We start from the raw sequence: 24,953 nt of genomic DNA, 5'->3' as shown, positions 1-24,953 counted from the left end.
AAAAGAAAGGTTTTTTAAGATGACTAAATAGGTATGTAATTCATGAAACTATTTTCCTAATTTTCCCTGACAAGAAATGATATTGTTTATTAAGGAAATAACCAACAAAACTAAAACACAACCTACTGAATGGGAGAAGATATTTGCAAGTGACATACCTGATAAAGGGTAGTATCCAAAATATATAAAGAACTTGTACAACTCAACACCCAAAAAACAAATAATCTGATTAAAAATGGGCAGAAGTTGTAGACAGACATTTCTCAAAGTAGACATATAGATGGCCACATAGACACATGAAAAGATGCTCAGCATCACTCATCATCAGGGAAATGCAAGTCAAAACCACAACCAGATATCACCTCACACCTGTCAGAATGGCTCAAATCAAAAACACCAGAAACAAGTGTTGGGGAGGATGTGGAGAAAAAGGAGAACTTGTGCTTTGCTGCTGGGAATGCAAACTGGTGCAGCCACTGTGGAAAACGGTATGGAGGCTCCTCAAAAAAGTAAGAATAGAATTACTCTATGATCCAGTAATTCCGCTACTGAGTATTTACCAAAGAATATGAAAACACTAACTCGAAAAGATATGTGCACCCCATGCTTACTGCAGCATTATTTCAATAGCCAAATTATGGAAGCAACCCAAGTGTCCCAGTAGATGAATGGATAAAGAAGTGGGGTGTGTGTGTGTGTGTGTGTGTGTAATGATGAGCACTGAGTGATGTATAGAACTGTTGAATCACTATATTGTATACCTGAAACTAATACAACACTGTATGTTAACTGTACTGAAATTAAAATTTTTTTTTTAAAAATGATGCTGCTTAGTGTTAGGGATGAAATGGAGATGAAGATTCAAAACATTTTGGTGTTTATCCAATTTCTTCCAAGGACAGGTCCTCTCAGCCTGGAAGTCTGGCCCCTGGTCTCTGCCTGATGGAAATACCCCCGAAGATGCTCTAACCTGTTTCCTACACTCAACCTCGCCTGTGTGATCTGACTGGACCATCAGGAAGCGATACCCCGTAGAGATGCCTGGATCTCTTCCCCAGAGCACATAAATCTTCATTTTCAGTTCACAACGAAAGCATCCACTGTGTCGATAAGAAGCATGAGTCCGTCTCCCAGAAGCTGAGCAGTTCTTGGGGAGTAGCTGAACCTCAGTGACTAGTTCGTGAATATTCAGCTTGGCTGCGGTTCTGGGGCTGGACTCTGGGGCTACGAAGACAACAACCCTGTGGTCCCTGCGGAGGGGCTCAGAGGAAACAGGCAGAAACCTAGGGAAATTCCTACTGCATTTCATTGAACCTGAGATGCCACCGAGCGTAAAATCCCCCATTCCTTATATATTTCTAAGAAAGAAAGCATTTGACCAGGGCACACTGTTGATTGCAGAAGCATCCCAACGGCAGCCAGTGAATATTTTTTTAACATGCGAAAAAGCAGCACGTGTTAGAATTGATGAAATACAGAAATCGCAAGGTGGTGTGATAAGTAAAGTGTCAGAGAGAGGTGCTCATGCTCCTTGAGGTGCCTGAGGTGTCAGGCTCCAACTGCGTGCACACCAGCCTGGAATACCGAGAACCTCCCTTGTGAGACCTTGAGAGTCGCCCCCGCAGCCCCTCTCACCTCCTGCAGTCCTGTCTCCCCCACAGACAGCTGGATGAGCTGTCAACACTATAAATCTGATCAGGCCCTCTGCGCTTTCACACCCACCCCTGGCCTCCCACTGCACTCAGCTTACACCCCAAATCCCTAGCTCAGCCTCAAAGGCTCATCCTAAGCCCCCAGCCTCATCCTAAGCCCTCCTCTCTTTCTTATCAAGCGCCAGCCACACTGGCCCAAAGTGACTCCTGCCAAGTCCCCAAGGTCCCATCTGGTCCTTTTCATCTCCTGCGTCCTCTTCCTGGGAGCCCTCCCCTTCGCCCCACCTGCTGAACTCCTGCTCAGCCTTTGCCTGTTTCAATGTCACCTCCCCATAGTGGCCTCCAGCAGGTGGGTGTCATGATTTGCTCAGCTGATGCTCCGTAAGAGTAGCCCAGAGCAGTGAGACCATGCGCTTTCCTCACCTGGCATGGAGGGCGTGTACACAGGTACGTAAATATATTCTGAATGAATGAGTGGGTACTTGAAGAGGTTCTCTGACAGGTCAGAGGTTCGCTGACATGGTCCAGGAAAAATGAGAAGTTTGGTTGTGGCTGGATTTTCTAAAACCTGAAAGGTGTATGGCACCTTTGCATGCCTCCGTGCGGGTCATGGCCAGCCCCCATCTACATGGGGGGACATGATCAGATCTGTTTCAGAGGGTCACTTGGGTGCAGTGTGGAGGAAGGGGAGTGCGGGAAGAGGCAGGGCAACCAGCCAGGCACACCGTACATCCGGCAGGCGAAGGCCGGTGATGGCGCGCACAGAACACGGTAACCATCTAAGCCAGGACTGCTCACCCCACACCCTACTTGGCTGCCCGAGGGTTCAGGGGAGCAAGCTCTCATTTGGCCCCTAGCCAGGGAGCCCTGAAAAACAGATGAGGACCTGAACCAAGGTGGCAGCAGAGTAGGAATGGAGAGGCGACAGATTCAGAAATGGGGGGGGGCAGAGACCAGAGCAGGACTCTAAAGGGACCCCTATGTTTCTGACGTGGGTGGTGATGACCAGGATCAGGATCACCAAGTAAGAAGCAGGCTGTGAAAACAGGGCAGTTCCAGTGTGGTCCCTTTGCATTTCATATGCCCAGGAAACAGCTGCGGGGAGAGCCAGAGGCAGCAGCCATGGGGGTCTGAGCGCAAGAGAGAAGTCTGGGCTGGACATGGGACACAGGAGTCACCGGTGAACTGAGGGGGATGCTGCCATGGGTGTGGATGAGACTGTCCAGAAAGTGTGTGCGTGGGAACAAAGGGCTCCTGACACAGAGCCCTGGGAGCCCCTGTTGGGCAGACGAAGGAAGGAGGAGGAGGAGCCCGAGATCAGGGAAGAGAACCAGCAGGTCACGGGGGCCAAGAGACTCAGGGGAAGGCAGCGGTAAACCTGGTGATGAATGGCGTAAAAGGCCAACAGAGTCGCATCAATGCAGGCATCAGGGACTTCAGCCATAGCAACTTCAGGGTAAAGGTGGGGGCAGAAGCAGGAGCAGGCTGGAGGCGAGAGGGACACAAGGCCATGGACAGCTCCGAACCCAACCCTCCCTCGGGCGCTGTGCTGGGGGAGGGCAAGGCTGCAGGGGGACGGAGGTGGAGGTGTGGACAAGCAAGGGAGCCCGCTGGTACGGTTTGAGAAACAGCCTTCCAGAGCTGGGGTAGGGTGAGCGGGTCTCCCAGGGCCTGCTCTATCCTCGGAGGCCTGAGAACACGGAGTGTCTATGGGCTGAGGGAAGAAAGGCAGCAGAGAGGGAGAGACGTTAGCTCTCCTCGGAGCTGCTTGTGGGGAGCAGGCAGGGACGACAGGGTGCACGGGTGTGCAGAGGGGCCTCGGTCACAGGAAAGACACCTCTCTCTCCTGCATACCTGTAAGAAGTGAGCTGCCTGAATGGCCAACTAGCCTCTCTAGTTGAAAACTTCCAGATCTGTAGATGAAACCACTTCGAACGGGCAGATGTTAGAAAGAACTCCCAAAAGAGGAACCAAACTAAAACCACCACTAATGTTAATAAATATAGCAAACACGTACAGAGCACCTACTCCGCGCCAGAAACTGTTGTACGCCCTTAACGCGGGGGCCTCACTGTGTCCTCCCAGCAACCGTAGGAGCTGGGCGTCATTACCGTCCCCCTTTCCCAGGTGGAAGCACAGAAGGTGAAGACATTTGCTCCAACTGGTGTGACGCAGAGCTGGGCTCGGGAAGCGAAGGGGACTCCCCCGGGGTGGGCTGATGCTCCCGGCACCCTATGCGAAGCTCTGCCATGTATTTCCCAGCGGCCCTGGGATGCGCTGTGGGCGGGAAGGCTGCCCCCCGCCCCCACTCCTCGGCCCAGAGGAAACTCCTCCTTGTATCCCAAGGTGCTCGCTCTGCCCTGAGCTGCAGCTGAGTGCCATTCAGATCCACGACTACCCCCACGTACGTTTGCTGAACCGAAGGGATGTCGAAAACATGATCCTTGAAAGGAGTGACGCCTGCCAGGCAGTCTTGACCACTGTCAGGAAACAGATGGCAGGAAAAGGTAGGCACTAATTCGGGCCATAAGAAAAGGTGCATCTTTGAAATTTAAAGCAAGGGAAGCGAAACTAGCATTTTGCATTATCATTTACCTCTTTCCGAAAACACTTCTGGTGCCCACAGAGGATAACTTCAGCTACATTATGCAAAGTGAGAAACACAGGAATGGCCTGAAAGAAAACAGAATGTAATAAGCATGAAAATGTTTTCTTTGATCCCATAATTACATAATACTTGATTTCTGCTTAAAAATAACGAGCCGTGGGAACTTTTGGCATTCACATACATAATCCTCTCCAGCAAAAACTCTTCCGCGTGGATTAGTGCTCTCTGGTGTAGTATTATTCTTGGCAAGGTGGATGTAGAGGCTCAACACATATTAGGCACCTACTGTGTGTCAGGCGCCGTGCCAGGTGCAGGAAACACATCCCATGTCCAGAGTGGATGTGTCCCTATTGAGGTAAGCGCTCTCACGGGATACACAAAAAGGCGCACCTACCCCGCGTGGGGAGAGGAAGCGAAGTCCACTGGCTAAATGAGAACGGAATGACAAACTAACTGGAGTGAGCCAACCAAGAGGAGGCAGGGGGTGCTGCCGCCCAGGCGAGAGTGAACCCGCTCCTCGGGGAACAGGGGTGGGGGTGGGGCTGGGGCTGAGCGGTGGACCGTGAAGGGAGAAGCTGGGGAGAGGAAGGGGGAGAGGTCATCAGGCCATCTCAGGGAGTCAGGACAGTGCCAAGAGCCAAGGAACCGCTGGAGTTTCAAGGCGATGACATGATTTGATCCGCATGTTTAAAGGAACTTGGGCTCCCAGTGTCCCACTCTAATCCCTGGGACCTGTGAATGTCACCTCCAGTGGCAAAAAGGAATCTTTGCAGTTGTGATTAAGTTCAGAACCTTGAGATGGGGAGTTTGCCCTGGGCTATCTGGGTAGGCCCTAATGCAAACACATGTATTTGTAAAAGAAAGACAGAGATTTGACACAGAGGGGGAGGCAACAAGACCGCAGAGCCAGGGACTGGAGTGCTGCGGCCACAAGGTGAGAAATGCCAGCAGCCGCCAGAAGCCGCAGGAGCCAAGGAGTGGACTCTCGCACTGTGGCTCCGCTCCCACACCTTGATTTGGGCACAGTAACACTGATTTCAGACTTCTGGCCTCCACAACTGAAGAGAATCAGTTTCTGCTGTTTAAAGCCACCTGATAGTGGTTATTTGTTACAGGGGCCATGGGAAACTAATACAAGGAATGGCAAGATGGTGGCCTGAACTTGGTAGTGGCAATGAAAATGCGGGTGTCCGCATTAAGGAAATAGTTAGGAGACTGAACTGAATAACCAGGATCAACTTTGAACCAAAAAAAAAAAAAAAAAAAAGGGAGGGGGAAAAAGATATAAATAAAAAACCCCTAACACTCCGGAGGGTTATTAAGGTACACAGAACAGCCACTGCCCGTTTACAATCGCTGGGCTGTTTGCTAAGAGTGGCTGTCTCTCCTAATTTGGTCGCTAATTTTGACCTGGTGAGCAGAAAGGATTAAAGGGCATGGGATTTTGTTATTGTCTCTGTTGTTGATGATGACGGCAATATTTCCTGAGAGGCAGAAAAAGACGGAGCATAGGTGAAACCGAGCATAGGCAAACCTTAGTTCGCTCCTCTGTGTGGGGACAACTATACCTACGGCCCAGAGCACCTGGGAGGAATGACAGAGGAAGGAGGTAAAGGGTCTAGATGAGTGGTTTGGGAGCAGGGCACGAAAGGTGGTCAGTATTAACAGGTAGCCCGCCCTCAGCAGCCTCGACAGAGGGCCCTGAGCAGGGAAATCGTTCCAGCTTGGAGGACCCACTTAAGATCATGCTGCTCGCCTACTTCCAGATGGATCTATTCTTTATCTTTTTGGAGGATATATTTTTACCTTGTTTTTAAAACTCTTATAACTTTGTAGCTCTGCCCTATTTTAGTATTTTGTTCTAACTTGCACTATTTTATTTCTTTTGGAGTTCTTGCCTTCCATTTTCCTGCCTTTGTAACGTTTTCTACTCTTAATTTATCCTTCATTAAAAGTGCAACTCAAACTGTTTTTTTCCTTTTAAATTATACTTTATAAAAATAAATACATAAAAAATAATAAAATCATACTTTAACGAATAATCCAATTAAAAATGGGCAGAAGACATGAACAAAGAAGACCTACAGATGGCCAACAGACACATGAAAAGATGCTCGACATCACTCATCACCAGGGAAATGCAACCAAAACTACAATGAGATATCACCTCACACCTGTCAGAATGGCTAGACTCAAGAAGAAAAGAAACAACAGGTGTTGGCAAGGTTACGGAGAAAAAGGAACCCTCCTGCACTGTTGTTGAGAATGCAAACTGGTGTAGCCACTGTGGAAAACAGTATGGAGGGTCCTCAAAAAGTTAAAAACAGAATTACTCTATGATCCAGCAATGACACTACTGGGTATTTACCCCAAAAATACAAAAACACGAATTCAAAGGGAAACATGCACCCAATGTTTATAGCAGCATTATTTACAATAGCTAAATTATGGAAGCAGCCCAAGTGCCCATTGATAGATGAATAAAGAAGAGGTGGTGTATATATGTATATATAATGGAGTATTATTCAGCCATAAAAAAGAATGAAATCTTGTCATTTGCAACAGCATGGATGAAACTAGAGAGTATAACGCTAAGGGAGATAAGTCAGTCACAGAGACAAATAGCATATGATTTCACTCACACGTGGGATTTAAGAAACAAAACTAACAAAGGAAAAAAAAGAGAGAGACAAACCTAGAAACAGACTCTTCACTGTAGAGAACAAACTGATGGTTACCAGAGGGGAGGTGGGTGGGAGTATGAAGGAAATAGGTGACGGGGATTAAGGAGCGCACCTGTGGTGAGCACCGGGTTATGCTGAATCACTGTATTGTCCACCTGAAACTAGTACAACACGGTACATTGACAACACTGGAATTAAAACTTAAAAAAAAGTGAAGTTAAAAAATTATACTTTATTATTTCCTAATTTTTCATTTATCTTTTGTGCTTCTTTTTATTCCTCTTAAATTTTTATATTTTGAATTAATTTTTATGTGTTTTAAGATTGTTAAAGAGATTTTTTTCCACTGGCTTTATCCATTTGGCCTAGGTTTGGCAAACTTAGGGCCTGACCTTCCAGTTCTTGGCTTAAGAAGATAGCAAAGAAAATCTTGGAAAGGTTAATTATGTGTCCATGAAATGAATATAAAAGCGTGATCTGGATGCTATTTATTTAAAATTAAGACCTTTTTAAAAATGCTTTTGCCTCCTTGACTATAAAGCCAGTAAAGGAGACCAGATTTAGGAATTCTAGACCCTGACTCTAGACCTCAAGGAGGCTAATTTTCTCAATTTTAATAAACCATGACTAGGTTTTCCCATCTCCCTAGGCCCTGCTCTAATCACGTCTGGAAAAGGATCTATCGATACACACAGAATTGATTTTCAAGTACACTAATGAGAGCTACCAACAACGTGTTGGACACAGTGCTAATTATTTTAATTGCATTCTCTTATTTAAATCTCCTTCCAACAACTCAATTAGTGGGTGCTATTACCTTGCTTTATAGACAAGGAACCCCATGCTTAGAAGATGAGGCAACTTGCTGAGTGCTCACGGCTAGTTCAGGCCCAGAGCTGTGGCTCCCATCCAGGCTTCTCTAACTGCAAAGCCCATGCTCCTAACCTCGAGGCTATGACACCCCAATTACAGCAAGCCCCCAGGGTAACCTTCCTGGCCCTACAACTCTCCACAAAGTCCAGTACGACTGGTGTGTTTCAAATCCCGCCAGTCTGCTTCCTCCAGTAAGAATACTGGTATGATCTAAAATACACAAACCCAGAGTAAACTCTATGACATGATTTAAAGGACAGTTTCCATTTCTACTTTAACAAATTTAAATCTGGATTTCTCAAGACACTTTTCTACTGAGAAGCTAGCAGGCTTTAGAAACAGGAATTCTACAATGGACAGTTTCAGCCTCCGTAGAGGTCTATGAAAAACAACTATTAACGCAGTTTGCAAACTTCAATTACTGATTTTCCTTGGCCTCTAACTCTGTACAAGTTCCAGTCTGTGAACTATGCTATCCGTTCAGGAGACCGCCGAGTGACTGATTCTTTTGGAAAATCTGCCCTTTGAAAAAAATAAAGAAAGAAAACCTGCCCTTTATTATCTTATGGAGTGAGGTTCAGCAGGACTTAACTTACGTCAAATCAGAGAAAAGTTCTGAGAAATGATAATAGCCATAATAATAGCTAAGATATATTGAATGCTTATTACATGCTAGCTGCTATTCTAACTGCTTTTGCATACTTAATTGTCATAATAACTCTATGAGGTAGATACTATTAACATCCCCATTATGCAGATGAGAAAATGGAGGAATATATTTTGGTTCTCTTTTTTAACCTGCCTATTAATAGCTTGAAAACCACTTTTAGAAAACCTATATACTTGCTTGCTGCTAAAGAGAACAGAAACAGAAGTATGTTCTTCGTGTTGTCAGGACTCTAGGAATGGCCTCAACCACAAAAGGTTCTACCATCTTTCATCAGGAAAGTGGCCAGGATCAACTACTATAAAGCTCACATCACCATTTTTGACACAAAAGGTAATTAATCAAATTCAACTACACTGCAGGCCAATTCATTTAGTCACTTAGGGGCACAATTTGCAACTAATTTATTCTTAGACTTCATTAGCTTAAAATTCAACATCTTATCCAAGTACCATTGGACATTTATTTTTCTCTGGCTGTGAAGAGAAATTGGTATCTATTACTTAAAGCTTTTCATTATTCCCATGCTCTCCAGAGTGGAATTTTAAGGCCTTGATTGTTATTTGTTCAGGTGTTGGGCCTGAGTTAGAACAGTTTTCTATGGAAAATCCTGACCCTGCGCACGGGCACGGCCTTGGGTCACTGCAGATGCCGATGCCTCCCTTTTCCAAGTGGAGTCCTGGGTCGGTTTCTTAATTTTTGTAAAAGAATGTCAATCCTATCTTCTCTTTGGGTGATTTTTAAGTATGTACATGTGGGCTTAATCTACTAGAGAGAATAACTGCACTCCAGGCCTGACCTGTAGGCTACCCAATTTTTATCAAAAGTACACCCGCTGGAAACTATGTTCCTTGAGGGTTGCCTGAGGGCAGTCTGCGAATAAGCAGGGTAGCAGTTTTAGCCCCAGAAAACTGCTCCTACTGAACTTTGCTATTTTATCACGCATCCAAAAATGCTCTAAGAATCCTAGAAACCAAGTTGTCACTGTGTTCGTTATAAGGGGGTTGTGGAAGACCCTGCCTCACTAAGTGGCCCAGTCTACCTCTTTTGAGGACTCAGAACCTGAGAGCGAGGAAGCTTTGCTCTTCTTCAGCAATGACCTCACTCTTGTTTTCCCTGCAACTTTTTAAATCTGAAGATCAGGGACACACAATGTTACGTTAGTTTTGGGTGTACAACATAGTGAGTCACCACTGCTATATGTTAGGCTCTGTGTAACAGGTGTAGCAATGACCTCCGCTCTTACCTTACAAGCACCGAGGAGAGTCCTTAACTTCTTTATTTTTTTATTTTTAAGATTTTATTTATTTATTTGAGAGAGAGAGAGCATGAGCAGTGGGAGGGGCAGAGGGAGAAGCAGACTCCCCAAGTCTCGTCACTTTTTTATTTGGCTACAGAACACTGAAAATTGAATTCAGGCCCCATCTGCATTTATTTTGTAGGATATTACAGCATAAATTCCTATGTGCTAAGTCTCTCCGTGGCCTCATCTAGTTCTTCTGCTTTTCTGTACCTAGATTTCTTGTAAAATTCTGTTCATAAAAAATGTCTATTTGGGGGCGCCTGGGTCGCCCAGCCAGTTAAGCGTCCACCTCTTGATCTCAGCTCAGATCCTGATCTCCAGGCTGTGAGTTCAGGCCCTGTGTTGGGCTCCACGCTGGGTACAGAGCCTACTTAAAAAAAAATGTCTATCTTAATTATTCTTTTAAGCCACCACTCATCCTTTTTGGAAGATGGTGAGGTATTTGAGTAAGTATATGTACGTATCCATGAATACATTCATAAGTTGACTTGTGTGATTAAATTTAAGTGTTAATTTTGTTAATCTTACTATTGTATCATTATATAGCAAAGCACTGAAGTGCAGAGTACCAGACTCCCCTCTTGCTGGTGTATCTCCAGTACCAGTCTGGAGGCTGTCTCTGTCGTTCATTTGTTCATCACCTAAAGTAGCTGGCCTCTGTCTTATGGGTCTTATTGCATAAGAAATGGACATTTTTTTTTAAAGATTTTATTTATTTATTTGACAGAGATAGAGACAGCCAGCGAGAGGGAACACAAGCAGGGGGAGTCGGAGAGGAAGAAGCAGGCTCATAGCGGAGGAGCCTGATGTGGGGCTCGATCCCATAACACCGGGATCACGCCCTGAGCCGAAGGCAGACGCTTAACCGCTGTGCCACCCAGGCGCCCCAAGAAATGGACATTTTTAAAAAATTTTATTTATTTATTTGAGATAGAGTGAGTGAGAGAACAGGAGCAGGGAAGCAGAGGGAGAGGGAGAAGCAGACTCCCTGCTGAGCAAGGAGCCCGGCAGGGGGCTCGATCCCAGGACCCTGAGATCATGACCTGAGGCGAAGGCAGACGCTCAACTGACGAAGCCACCCAGTTGCCCCAGAAATGGACATTTTAAAATACCAGGGGTTCTTCCACCTTGGTGAGATGCCTGGGCATAAGATACATAACAAATGAATCACTGAACACTACATCAGAAACTAATGATGTACTTATACGGTGGCTAACTGAACATAATAATTTAAAAAAAAAAAAAAAAGAAAAAAAGAAAAGGCTCAAGGGACAGAAGCTTGCTCCATCTCGTTCACATGGGGGCATAAATGTACAGGCCAGAGCACAGGGCAGACTGGCCCGCTCTCGGTGAATTGTTATTTTTCTCATACTTTTTACCCAAGAGCAAAGAAATGAATGAGTTAAACCAAATGTGCATATTCTATGGCACCCAAAGGAATTCTGAGCGAAGCGAGTGAGAACCTGTTATCATCCCCTCCTCTTCATATAATCCTCAAGAAAACCTCTATCAGAGCCCAGGTTTTTTTTTTTTTTTTTAATAAATACATTTTTTACATTGAGGTAAAATTTACACATAAAATTTACCATTTCGACCATTTTTAGGTGCACAGTTCAGTGGCATGAAGTACATTCACAGAGCCATGCAGCCATCACCACCCTCCAGCTCCGGAACTCCTTCATCTTACAAAACTCTGTCCCCATTAAATACTAACTCCTCATTCTCTCCTCCCTCCAGTCCCTGGCAAGCACCATTCTGCTTTCCGTCTCTATGATTTTGGCCACTCTAAGCACCTCACAGACATGCAATCAGATGGTATTTGTCCTTTCGTGACTGACTTATCTCACTTAACGTGCTGTCCTCAAAGTTCATCTACGGTGTTCCATGTGTCAGAACTTCCTTCCTTCTCAAGGTTAGATAATATTCCACGGCATGCATCTGCCCCATTTTGCTTATCCTCCCCCATCCGTGGACACTTGGGTTGCTTCCAACTTTTGGCTATTGTAAATTATGCTGCCGTGAACACAGGGGCACAAATATCTGTTCAACTCCCTGCTTTCAATTTTTTGAGGGTATAAACCCAGAAGTGAAATTGCTGGATCACACAGTAAGTCTATCTTTAATTTTTTGAGGAACCATCCTAGTGTTTTCCAGAGTAGCTGCACCAGTTTAGATTCCCAACAACGGTGCCCAAGGGTTCCAATTTCTCCGCATCCTTACCAGCACTGGTTATTATCTGGTTTTTTGACTAAAGCCACCCTAATGGGTGTGAGGTAGTATCTCATTACGGGTTTGATTTGCATTTTCCTAATGATTAATGATGCTGAGTATCTTTTCCTGAGCTTATCAGCCATCTATACATCTTCTCTGGAAAAATATCTATTCAAGTCCTTTGGCCATTTTTGAATTGGGTTGGTTTTCGTTGTTGAGTTGAGGACGTATCTCTATATTCTGGGTCTTAATCCCTATTGAATGACAAAACTAAAACAATTTCGTAACAAGTCTGATGTCCTCTATTCAAGGGAAAACAATCCTTGGGTTGGGGGAGTATGGTGCCTCAGAAGCAGTGGAGCCCTCTTCCCAAGGGGTGCTGGGCAAGAATAAGTTTTATGAAGCATGAGAAGTGGCAATGGGGAAATGCCATGATTCGCTGGGATGGCGTATCTGACCTTATTTAGGAAGATCAAGGAATAAGGAAGTATAGAACCCAGAGCCACCTTGGTGTTTGGGACTGGCTGTCTAGCTGGACTGTGTTTCTGGTCAAGCGGAGCATTTCCAGGAATGCTGAAGTTTGCTTTGCTGAGATAGCACCCCAGAAAGGAGGAGCTCCATCTTGGGCCTAAAAGTTTATTTCCACATCCTTTATCAGATAAATGATTTGCGAATACTTTCTCCCATTCAGTGGGTTGCCTTTTCACTCTGTTGATAGGGGCCTTTGATGCACTGAAGTTTTTCATTTCGATGAAGTCCAATATTTCTATTTTTTCTTTTGTTGCCTGTGTCTTTGGTGTTGTATCCAAGAAACCACTGCCAAATCTAATGTCATAAAGCTTTCCCCTCAGAGCCCTGTTTTAATAAGTCATTTTGTAAGGGTTACGGAGAACGTCATCTTTAAAAATTTATTTATTATTTTAGAGAAAGAGGGAGAGCAGGGGAAGGGGGCTGAGGGAGAGAATCCCAAGCAGACTCCCCACGGAGCATGGAGCCTGATGCAGGGCTCAATCTCACGACCCTGAGATCATGACCTGAGCTGAAATCAAGGGTTGAATACTTAACTGACTGAACCACCCAAGCGCCCTGAGAACATCCTCTTTATATGGAGCAAGAAGATAACTAAAATCCAGAGGAAGGGTTTCCTATTTTGCCACTGAATCTACACCTTAAAAAGTAATCCTCGCAAATGGACTCTGGTGAGCTCTGGTAAGAAAACAACATGGAAGAGAAGGAAAGCTGCCTCAAATGAGCAGTAACAGCGAACATTAGAGGAAGAGTCTCCATTCTGCATCAACAGTGACATTCTTCTCCTTTGCACATCCAAGTTCCTTCATGTTATATTCGAGCCAAACAAATGGGGAGGGGACTCATGGGCTCCAGTTTTCTTAACTAATTTGCTCCATCTGGGTCTAATTATCCATGTGTGTTTCCTCACCAACACCCCGTCCAATCTCCATCGCAACGTGCGGAGCGAATATCGTGCTCATGGAAGACAAACCCTGACAAGCAGTTAGGAAAGGACCAAGATCAAAGAGCTGGGTGAGAAATCAAGAGCAGTCCTGTCAAGATGCCTTAACTTGGATTTGCAGAGTCCTGCAACGAGGGACCCTGGCTTCCCCGAGGCAAGAAAACGACATGGTTTGAGCAGCCAGATCACCAACACCAGGATGGCTTCTCACTGGCAAGCTCACTATTGTCTGACTTTGCACATCTGTTCTACACCCTCACCAGCACAGGCTTTGAGGCAATCCTGTGTAGGCTGACCAGGCTTCGGATGGGAAATTATAGCAAGAGTATTGATGACTGGTCAAGGTTGTACTGACCCTCCGAAGACCGACACTCACGCTATCAGAACCATCACCACCTGGGACCTTATTCAGCATAGGATAGCTGGAGAAGCTGACCCAAATTAGCCCAAGTAGAAGGGACAGCAAATACACGGGTCCTCTCCACCACCCCCACCCCACCCCACCCCCCGCCGTGTAGTCCTCATGGGCTGATCTCCCTTAGTTGATGTGATTTAGGGGGGAAAGAGGGTAACTTTTGGAGATGAACTGTTGTGGCTGGACAGGTTTGGGTTTGCACCTCCGCTTTAACATTTACGCGTTGTTGACCTTGGCCAAATAATTTGGATCTCAGTTTTCTCATCTGTAAGTGGGAGTAATTAAGTCTGACTTCATATGTCATGAAGAGGGGTGATGGAAAGTGCCCGGCACATACTAACACCTCAAGGTCAGGAACCATCTCTTATTTGTCTTTCAGCACCTGGCACATACTAGATCCCTGATAAATATTTGCTGAATGGACAGCCCCAGAAATAACCCCTTTCCTTAACTCTGTATATGATTCAGTTGTGAGGTAGAAAAATCAGTAGAGTTTTCCCTGCTGTGCCTTTTACAGAGTTAAACCAGCTTCCTCTTCGGAGTTGCACATCAGAAGAACAGAGCTTCAAAATCTTGTCAGATAAAGGAGGGCTTTATGGAGCAGAACCCCCTCGAAAGTGTTCTGCGTAACAATACACCCACGCCTTTAACGGAGCACTTTTCCCCAATTCCTTGTGGATTCATTACACTGACAGCTTGGCACCAGCATATGGATGCCTGTTTTCTATCTAACACAAGCTGTATGAGTGCCTCGTGTTTAACCCACTCTATAAATTTGTAAGCAACTATGTAAAAACAAAAAATTCAGAAAACAAAGAAAAGATGCTGGGTTGTTATTTCACTCAAAAACAATAACGAGTGTCTCTCTTCTGTACTCCTCCCACTCTAATTGGGTATATTTGGGTTTTGCTTGTTTTCCTTTGCTCAAAGAGTTTGAATTGCAGCAGCTTCTTCTTACCCTTTAAAGAAGGCTGTGCCCTAGGCCAGGGCCACTGACAGTACCAGTCCTCCCCCAAAATAAGGAGCTCGAGCCAGAAGGTAAATCGGTGCAGTGCTTCCTTCTTCAAAAACTCTTGCTATGAAAAAAAAAAGGGTCAGCTCAACTAAACAGTGTGTTTCGTGCCAAAGTGGATGTACATTGTGGCACAATCTCCTTACGGGCAGCTAACAAGCTCGCAGACTGACCCCACATGCGGATCACACTTCGAGAAGCATTGTGCTTGGTTACAGAACTCCCCATCTGCCTGAGAATGTACTGGATTGACCTTTACAATGGACTTCTGAGGAATTTGAGGCTACCTAGTATCCTTATCCCTTCTTTTGGTAAAGCATCCCAATATCAAGGATTGCTACACCCTCTCTCAGTCTACGGCATCCAGGCAGGGATCCCGTATGAGCAGAGCTGGCCCACCAGTGCTCCGAGCCTCTGCAGCCCCAGTGAATGGTTCAGGAAGGCCAGGATCCAGGGCTGACCAATCAGCACAATTCCATCTCCCTAGTAAGCTCGCAGACCTGGGAAGGGCAGTGACCCTACTGATGTATTCAGAGTGAATCCTGAGATTCCTGCAGGAGCTACGAGGAAGAGTCTCTTTCCATTAGACTTTGTGTTGTGAGGATGTGAGCCTGAAGTCAACTACACCCATGAGGGGGAGAGCCTGACTCTGAAATGGAGCAGAGACAGAGCAGAACTAAAAGACAGAGAGACAGAAACTGGGTTCTGAGAATGTCATTGGAACCTCTGGATCAAGCCTTGCCTGATCTACAGCTTTTCAATTCTATGAACCAGTTCATTTCCTTTTTGCTTAGAATAGTTTATGAGCGTTGTATAACTTAGAACTAAAAGAGTCTAAAGTTACGCCTGACTACTCTACCCTGGGCTATTCTAAAATCCACATACGCTGGCCCTAAAGATACAAATCTGAAAAGGCAAAAAGTCTGGAGTCAGAGCAGCTGTCAGGAGCTGGGGCTAGCGGCAAGTTCAAGACTTTTCACACCTGAGTTCCTTCCTCTGTCAGGTGATTAACATCTGCCTCACCCGCCGCCTGTCAGGTGACTGAGAATCACATAAAAAGATACAGAGGAAATCACTATGGAAACATGCCAAAAAAGCACTGTACAAACAAAAAATATTATTATTAGCACAAGAGTTATTCAAACTTCAAAATTCTGGCATCTATAACTACCCAGATCCTATAAGAAATTTTGAAAGCCTTTGAACAAGAATACATTGTTTTTCAAACAAACATAGAGGCAAACCAAGAAACGGACTCTTAACTGTAGAGAACACACTGCTGGTTACCAGATGGGAGCGGGATTGGGGGATGGCTTGTATCTGTGATGGGATTAAGTGGTGCACCTGTTGGGATGAGCGCCGGGTGTTGCATGAAGTGTTGCATCACTAAATCCTACACCTGAAGCTAATATTACACTGTATGTTAACTAACTGGAATTTAAATTAAAACTTTTAAAAAATGTAGTTTTTGTCAACACCTGTATTCTGCTATACGAGGGGGAGCGCCCTCTGCAGGCCAGTAGGTGTAAAGCGAGGCAGCAGACACAGAAGTCGACAGAATGGAGAAGGGGCAGCAGGAAGCCAGTGCAAGTCTCAGGTTCTGGGCTGAGCACCAATTGTGCTGTGGGTCATTTCTTGGGCCCACCCAGGACGTTTCTCCCCCATTGGACACATCATCCCAATGACTCAAGCTTATGAATCATGAAAGAAAAATTATGATTTAATCACTGCTAGTAACTCTCAACTGCTATTTTGCAAACTTCAGGGTTGTCCTAACAATAATACTGCTGTGCAGGTAGGCAGATTTTATGTTTGTTTTAATGTTTTCACATCTGAGACCTAAGGGACCAGCATAACAACAAGCTTTGTATAAAAAGACTAAATTGGTAAACAAATTTTGCATTTTTCCAAAAGTCAGAACATAATCATTTTCTGATAAAGACAATATGCGCAGTCGGGGTACAAGACAGAAAGAGGCATTACTGACTGTAAACCTCGTTCTGAGTCTCTGGTCAATGGCAGTATCACTGGATTCTCTTCTGATGGAAAAATAACTAAATTTTTATATTTTCATATAACATAACTGGAAGAAGTTTATTCTTTACAGTTCCCTCCTTTGAGGAGCTCAAACCTGGGCGACTGGGGTGAGAGAACAGGGGGACACTTGTTTTATTAGTGTTGCCATGGCCTGGGTACTAATGCTGTGCCAGGCATGTACCTCGCCACTGAGCCAGCACCCCCCAGTCCGCATCACCAACGGGCAGAGTTACAGTGCTTCAGAAGTAAGGAGCAGGCTGAGCCCACGCTCGCTGCTTCCCAGGACAGCCTGCGTTCGGGCAGAGCGGGCTGGCCCTATGTCAGGCTCCATAAAGATCGCCTCTCTCTCCCTGCGTCTCCATCTGTGCTTCTTCATCTTGTAAAACAAGTTGGCCCGACCCTGTTATCTGGTTATCCTCAATGCAGGGAAAGGGGTAAAAAACCCCACGTTGTTCTCCAATCTAGCTGTACCATTATGAAAGCTGATGTGCTGTCTCCTATTGATCCAAGGTGCAATAAGTTAAAAAGCAAAGGGGAGCAGGAAAGAGAAACTGTCTCTCTAAAAAGTCTCCAACACTTACCAGTTTGGATAATGCTCTGGAACCAGCATAGATTATACCCACAAACAGCACCGAAGCGGGAAGCCATGTCGAAACATCAGATCTGGAAAGAGGGAAAGAGGCCATCATATTTGTCACTTCCTGTCCAAAAGACCTAGTTGGAAGGCATGACCCTTCAGATGACCAACTACGACGATGGTGCTTGTCTTAACATCTCTGAGTGGCCTGTGAAGTGTGACGTGTCTGTGTCCACTGAGAGCCAGGGAGGCTGAAGAGCCATCCGGCCACAGCCTGCCTGTTCCCCAGCCCACAGTAAGGCACAGACAAGCTGGAGCTGGACAATGGCTTCCTGTAGTTTGGGAGAGAACAGATCTGATTTTTTTTTTTTTAAAGGCAATGAACATTATTCTTTGGATTTTAAGTAGCCAGAAGCTTTGAACTCACGCCAAATTATTAAAAATTTAAAAAGACTATTTACCTAGGCAATATATCAAACAGCTCCATGGAACCACAACAAAAAGAAGAAAGTGTCAAAGGCCAGAATTTTAAAAAGAATGCTAGAACTTGAGCTGGGTGGCCATGGGTTGACGTTTTCCACTGTGAACCTGGAATCTCTAAGGACTTCTGAAGGGTGCATTTCTTTGATTCAATTGTGGCCACACACAAAACTGCTTTTCTCACTACAGTTTTAGAATCTTGGTTTTTACATAGAGCACCGATCACGTGCTGCCCCCATCCGTCACCAACACATTCGGTCCACTAACGCCAGTACCCTAGAGTTATTCTAATAATAGAGAGAAATAAATGAGACCGTTCCAGCAGAATTTAACATAATAATCCCACCTAACTCAATGAACTGCTCTCCTGGGATGGTGCCTGCTCAAGAAATGCTCTTTGTTAACCTTATTAGCTCGGCCAGGCACTCCCATCTGTGATCAGACCTGCTTTTGGACGCTTCCCAGTGAACCTGGTGTTAAAATGCCTCCGGTCTCTAGTGGGGCTTCTAAATTCTGCTTCCTGACTGTATTCATTCAGCAAATATTTATAGCAATTTGCAAGGTGCCTACAGAGCCAGAATTATTAACAGCAGCATCATAGTTAACATTTATTGAGCACTTGCTACAAACGAGGCACTATGCTAAATGTTTTCTGTGCTGTGTCTTTAAAAAATCTGCACAACGTGAGGCACTTGAGTGGCTCAGCTGGTTAAGCATCAGACTCTTTTTTTTTTTTAAGATTTTTAAAATTTATTTATGAGATAGAGACAGCCAGCGAGAGAGGGAACACAAGCAGGGGGAGTGGGAGAGGAAGAAGCAGGCTCACATCAGAGGAGCCTGATGTGGGGCTCGATCCCATAATGCCGGGATCACGCCCTGAGCCAAAGGCAGACGCTTAACCGCTGTGCCACCCAGGCGCCCCAAGCATCTGACTCTTGATCTCAGCTCAGGTCTTGATCTCAGGGTCGTGAGTTCAAGCCCCGTGTTGGGCTCCACACTGGCCATGGAGCTTGCTTAAAAAAAAAAATAAAATTCTGCCCAACCACCTTGTGAGAAAATTTTATTATTATTATTATTATTATTATTATTATTATTATTATTATTATTATCCCCCTTGTGCAAATGAGAAAACCGAGGCATAAAGAGTTTAAATAATGTGCCTGTGGTCAGAAGAGTTGGTAATTGCAAAGGCAGAATTTGAGTTCAGGTCACCTGACTCTAAAGCCCTAGGTTTGAGCCACACTTTCATACTTTGCCCCCGAGGACCTCAAGATCTAATGGGAGACACTGACCTATAAATAAATAAGCTGCAAACACAGCATGATTTTGCTCTGGTAGCAGACCAAGCAGCTAATTACCTGAGGGATATCCTCTGTTCTTTCTGGTCCTGCTGCAATAACAGATGTCTGCTCTTGCACCCAAAAGGTGAACAGAGAAAGGAAGATGCCATTCTCTGTCCTAATGGGTCAAGCAGAACATCAAACCAATTGCTGTTCTTCTAGGAAAGGGCTTTCCCATTAGACATTAAGATCACAAGGGTCAAGGGAGACAGGATCCAGGCCCCTGGCCCGCTGAGCACCAGAAGACAGCCCAGAGCCCACACCACAGGGAGTACAGGCGAGGAGGGAAGGAGGGCAGTCTGTGACAAGCAGTGTGTCCAGCTGCCGCAGGCCCAGTACTCTGGGACGTGAGCTCAGTGAGGCCCCAGGCATCCGTGCTCTGTTTCCTCTTAAACAAAGAAAATGCCTGCACCGTCATATGCTCCAAGAGACATCGGGGCATTTGAGTTATCACGGATGTGAAAAAGAAACCATGGCTAGGGACACCGTATATTTTAACCCTCTACCTTAAACACAAAGAAATGACTTTAACTGGCACACCTGGGTGGCTCAGTTGGTTAAGCATCTGCCTTTGGCTCAGGTCATGATCCCAGTGTCTTGGGATTGAGCCCCACATCAGGCTCCCTGCTCAGTGACGAGCCCGCTTCTCCCTCTCCCTCTGCTGCTCCCCCTCGCCCCCCTCTTGTACTCTCTCTTTCACACAAATAAATAAATAAAATATTTTTTTAAAAAAAGAAAGAAATGACTTTAACTATAAAAAATTAAAAAAATAAACACAGATTTAGTTGGACCAAAGAGACTTCTGGGAAATGCTACAGAGAGCTGTGTGAGAACTTGGATCCGAGCACGGCACTGTGACCCAGGCACGGGGCACTGGCGCTTGCGTTCTCCACAATCATCTCATCAGAGCCCACCTCCTAGGTGGACAGAGTCAAAGCAACATGCACTGACGGTGGAAATTTCGACACCTGCAAGAACAGCTGGTTGCCTAACCCTGTCTTGGCCCTCGTGAGCTCTTCTCAGAGACAGCGGCCTCCCTCCTCCACACACCAACAAAAAAGTATAGCTGTATTGAGAAGAATAAATATGAATCACTGGGGACAGTGCTGCCAAAACAGATATGGGCAAAACCGGTGTGAAAAGATAGGGGGGGAGAATAATTAAAAATTGAGAAGAACTCTGCATTCATATTGTTCCAAAGTATCAAAGTTCTCATTCCACTGAAAATCACAGGGTATACATTGTGTAGTTTATAAGAAAAAGCCTTCCCATGAGATTAGCGAATGAATGCACATTTATACACCTTAAATCAAAATACATTGTTTCATCCAAAAATGATTTCTTGATCTTTCAATTAACCCATTAATGATCAGTCAGATTTTATATATATATATATATATATATATATATATATATATATATATATACACACACACACATATTATTAATGTGTCTCCCACCTCTCAAATAAGCTATAATTTTCACAAAGGTGGGAGCCATGAGTGTTTTGCTCATATAAATAAATGTCAAATATTACATGGATGAATATTTTAAGGAAACTAAAGGACTAAGCTGCACCATAAGGGCATCTGATCTAGTCAGCGAGGACAGGGAAACCTTCCTCTAAGTGCTATTTGAGATAAAACTCAAAGTGGGCGGGGCGCCTAGGTGGCACAGCGGTTGAGCGTCTGCCTTCGGCTCAGGGCGTGATCCCGGCGTTATGGGATCGAGCCCCACATCGGGCTCCTCTGATGTGAGCCTGCTTCTTCCTCTCCCACTCGCCCTGCTTGTGCTCCCTCTCTAGCTGGCTGTCTCTATCTCTCTCAAAAAAAAAAAAAAAAAAAAGTGGGCACTGGGGGTGGGCTAGAGAAGCAGAAGGGACCCAACATTTCCCCCCTTGGTCCCTTAGAGCAATAGAAGTCTCTTAAGGTTCAGTAAGACTTTGTTACAAGTTTGTTCTTCGCTAACTCTTCATTCCCAAATTCTTTGCAACATTGATCGCACTTAACTTACACACCAGCAGGAGAACCAGGCAGACAGACTGGCAGCCACGGGAGCACTCGGAGTGCACACCGGGTCTCCCTCCCAGAGAGAACCTGCCTCGAGGAGTCTAGTCCGCTGACAGGTGAACATCATTTGAAGACCTGTTTATACTTGCTGCTTCAGACAGCTGAATTCAGTCTGCTGAATCAGACTTGGGATCTCTGGCTTCCAGGGTTTTGCACGACTATCAGTTCCTATGCTATCGTAACATGGGCAGGTCAGGCCTTTGAACAGTTTCCTGGGGCAAATTAAATGCATGACAACTGAGTTTTCCATGCTTTTCCGGGTTATGTGGAGAAAAGGGGGGAACAGGGACTACAAGGGTGGTACTTTTTTTGTGCTTTTGCTATCTCTTGAAGTGTTTGTTTTTTAAAGATTCATTTATTTATTTGAGAGAGTGCGTGCACAAGTGGGGGCAGGAGCAGAGGGAGAGGGAAAGAGAGAATCCCAAGCAGACTCCCAGTGGAGCCTAACGTGGCGCTCGATCCCAGGACCCCAAGATCATGACCTGAGCAGAAACAGAGTCGGTCATTCAACCGACTGAGCCACCCAGGCGCCCCTTGAAATATTTATTTAAAAATATTTCTTCAGGACAAAACGAAACTATAATTTTATTTTTTATTTTTATTTTTTTTTAGAAATATTTAGGACTAATTTCCTTTTTTTTTTTTTTTAAAGATTCTATTTATTTATTTATCAGAGAGAGAGAGACAGCCAGCAAGAGAGGGAACACAAGCAGGGGGAGTGGGAGAGGAAGAAGCAGGCTCCCAGCGGAGGAGCCTGATGTGGGGCTCGATCCCAGAACACGGGGATCACACCCTGAGCTGAAGGCAGACGCTTAACAACTGAGCCACCCAGGTGCCCCGAAACTATAATTTTAAAATCCTAGTTAACTCTGCTAAAATGGAGGATTATTTTCCAGGGAGATAGAGCAGGAAGCGATGGAAATCACACCTGGTTCTGGGCACTGAAGAGTATAACCTTTTAACATGCACATGGTTACCCAAATCTTTGGGAATTATAATCAGCTCTCTTCACTGCCAAGGAATGTTCCAGCAGTTAGCTGACTAACTTTAGCCAAGAGCTCTAAGGGATGGACAAACTTCACACATTTCCCTGGGCTATGCCCTTTCTTCTAGGTCAGGTCATCTAGGGCTGGAGGTATCTAGGGGTCACCTAGGTCACTAGGTGTGGGGGCAGAAGAAGGCACAAGTCCAGAGCAGTGCATGGCACAACAACACTCAATAAATGTTCTGGGTTTTTCTACACATAACTCCAAAGACAGAAGCCTCTAGCGAAGATTGATAAATCCACCTACATAAAATGCACTGGCCCAAAAAACACCATAAAGAAATCAAGAGATGATTAAGGACCTAGGAAAAACTACTGGCAACGTATAAAACAGGCTGGAATTTCATATTCTTAATGTATAATGAGTGTTTACAATTCAGTAAGAAAAAAAAATCAGCTCGACAAAGAAAAATAGTGGGCAAAACCAGGTGTGTGTGTGTGTGTGTGTGTGTGTGTGTGTGTATGTGTATATGTGTTTCTCTCTCACACGCATACTTAAGAAATACAGATAGCCAGGGGCACCTGGGTGGCGTCTGCCTTCGGCTCAGGGCATGATCCTGGCGTTCTGGGATCGAGCCCCACATCAGGCTCCTCCGCTGGGAGCCTGCTTCTTCCTCACCCACTCCCCCGGCTTGTGTTTCCTCTCTCACTAGCTGTCTCTCTCTCTGTCAAATAAATAAATAAAATCTTTAAAAAAAAATACAGAGAGCCAATAAACATGTGAAAAGTTATACACATATATGCACATACACACTACTTGCTACACTTATCGAAAGCTTTAAAAATATGCATACTGTATACAATAGTTAAAGGTAGTTAAAGTTATCCACAAAGATGTTTTCACTTACAAGGAAAATAGAGCTGCATTCTGGCCTCATTGTGGGTCATCAAGTGTGCCAAGCACCTCAGGGTTTACTATTGCCTTCCCGCCAGGAACTCTCTCCCTCCAGACACGTGCATGGCCCACTCTCTCACATATTGAGACATCGTCTGCTCCAAAGTCATCTTATCCACAGAGTCAAGTAACAACCCCCCACTCCACGCACTAGAACGCCCTCAGGCACACACACATACCTGCCTGCTCCCTACCTGGCTTCATTTTTCTCTGCACTTACTGCCGTCTGACACCTCATATACTTCCATTTTACTTCGTTTCTTGTCGGTCTATCCCAATGAGAAGGGAGGCTCTATGAGGGCAAGGATTTTTGTCTGTTTTGTTCACTGTGTACCTACCCCCCTGCCCGAAGAACAACGTCTGGTATATATGCTAGACGCTCAAATATTTGAAGGAATCATCATGTATTACTTTTAACTAAAAAAAAAAAAAGATTTTTCCTTCTTTCTCTAGATTGATACAGGGGAAAAACAACAGCCACAAAACACACCAGAAAACTCCAGGCATGACCCTAATTCACATTTCTTCCTGCGCTTTTCTGAAGCCCTTCAGAGACTTTGCTCTGAACAGAACTGCTGGTGCTTACAGCTACTAGGTTTTTAAGGGCAGGGATGAAAGTAAAAAATACCTACCTCCTGCCATTTGTCTCTTTGAAATGGCCCTAATGGGAACTTCTAACAATAAACGATGGACATTTCTAATAATCATGTTGTAACCTCTAACTGGGACAACGGAAAACTGCAGTGAAAAATAAACAAACATGTTTTCTTCAAAAGGCATGAACTCAGAAACTTGGCATGGAGGCGGTCACTTTCTTTTCTATAATAATTTATCTTGTTTTCTTATTAAAAAGTTGTACTTATCCATGCTAGAAAATTTTCAAAATACAGATAATCAAGAAAAACATTACAATGACCATCCCACTTCCCAAAGATAACCACTGTTACTACCTTGCCAGGTGTCCCTCCCTCCAGTGTCGGTACATGCAAGTATATGAACACTGCCGTGAAAATGGGATTCCACTGTCCGCGTTGTCCCGTAATCTGCTTAACATCTTTCCCTTGCAAAAACTCATCACCAATTTATCAACAACCGAATAATAGGCTATTGCTGGACATGGAAGCTAATCCTCTTTTTAGTATTCTAATGCTGTAATAGTTTTCCTTGAACGCATTCCCTTTTCATATCCATGTTTTTGCAGTATGAGGATAAATTCCCTGAAGGGGAGTTGTTGTTCAAAGATGCATGCATCGAAGTGCAGAACTGGTTACAAAATCACCTTCCGGAGAACTCACCCTGACTCTACCCTCTGCCATGGGCTACGTGCTTGTGTTCCCCCAAAATTCAGATGTTGACATCCTACCCGCAGCGTGATGTATTTGGAGGTGGGGCCTCTGGGAAGTTATAAGGTCATGAGGGTGGAGCCCTCATGATGGGATTAGTGCCCTTTAAAACAGACAGACCTGGCTTTCTCCCTCTCTTTTTCTTCCTTCCTCCTTCCCTCTCCCTCTCCACTATGAAGGATACAACAAGATAAACAAGAAGAGGTCCTCACCAGAACCTAACCATGCTGGCACCCTGATCTCAGACCTCCCAGCCTCCAGAACTGAGAAA

General features: G+C 44.9%; 1 protein-coding gene across 11 annotated transcripts in view; it reads right to left on the bottom strand.

The window, feature by feature from the left end:
- Window positions 1-24,953, bottom strand: part of TMEM241 (transmembrane protein 241) — a 108,288-nt gene that overhangs the window by 65,024 nt on the left and 18,311 nt on the right. For 7 of the 11 annotated variants that reach the window (XM_057313194.1, XM_057313196.1, XM_057313190.1 and 4 more), the window contains 3 exons: window positions 17,515-17,596; window positions 4,248-4,325; window positions 4,061-4,132 (listed from right to left, as the gene is read on the bottom strand). In XM_057313194.1, the coding sequence (XP_057169177.1) occupies window positions 4,061-4,132; window positions 4,248-4,325; window positions 17,515-17,596 (232 nt within the window). The remainder of the gene's footprint in view (window positions 1-4,060; window positions 4,133-4,247; window positions 4,326-17,514; window positions 17,597-24,953) is intronic. The other 4 variants (XR_007189944.2, XM_057313192.1, XM_057313197.1 and 1 more) reach the window with 1 other exon arrangement.

This window comes from Ursus arctos, unplaced genomic scaffold (genome assembly GCF_023065955.2).
Source record: "Ursus arctos isolate Adak ecotype North America unplaced genomic scaffold, UrsArc2.0 scaffold_17, whole genome shotgun sequence".
In the NCBI taxonomy this organism is placed as follows: Eukaryota; Metazoa; Chordata; class Mammalia; order Carnivora; family Ursidae; genus Ursus; species Ursus arctos.
This window is presented reverse-complemented; position numbering and strand designations above follow the sequence as displayed.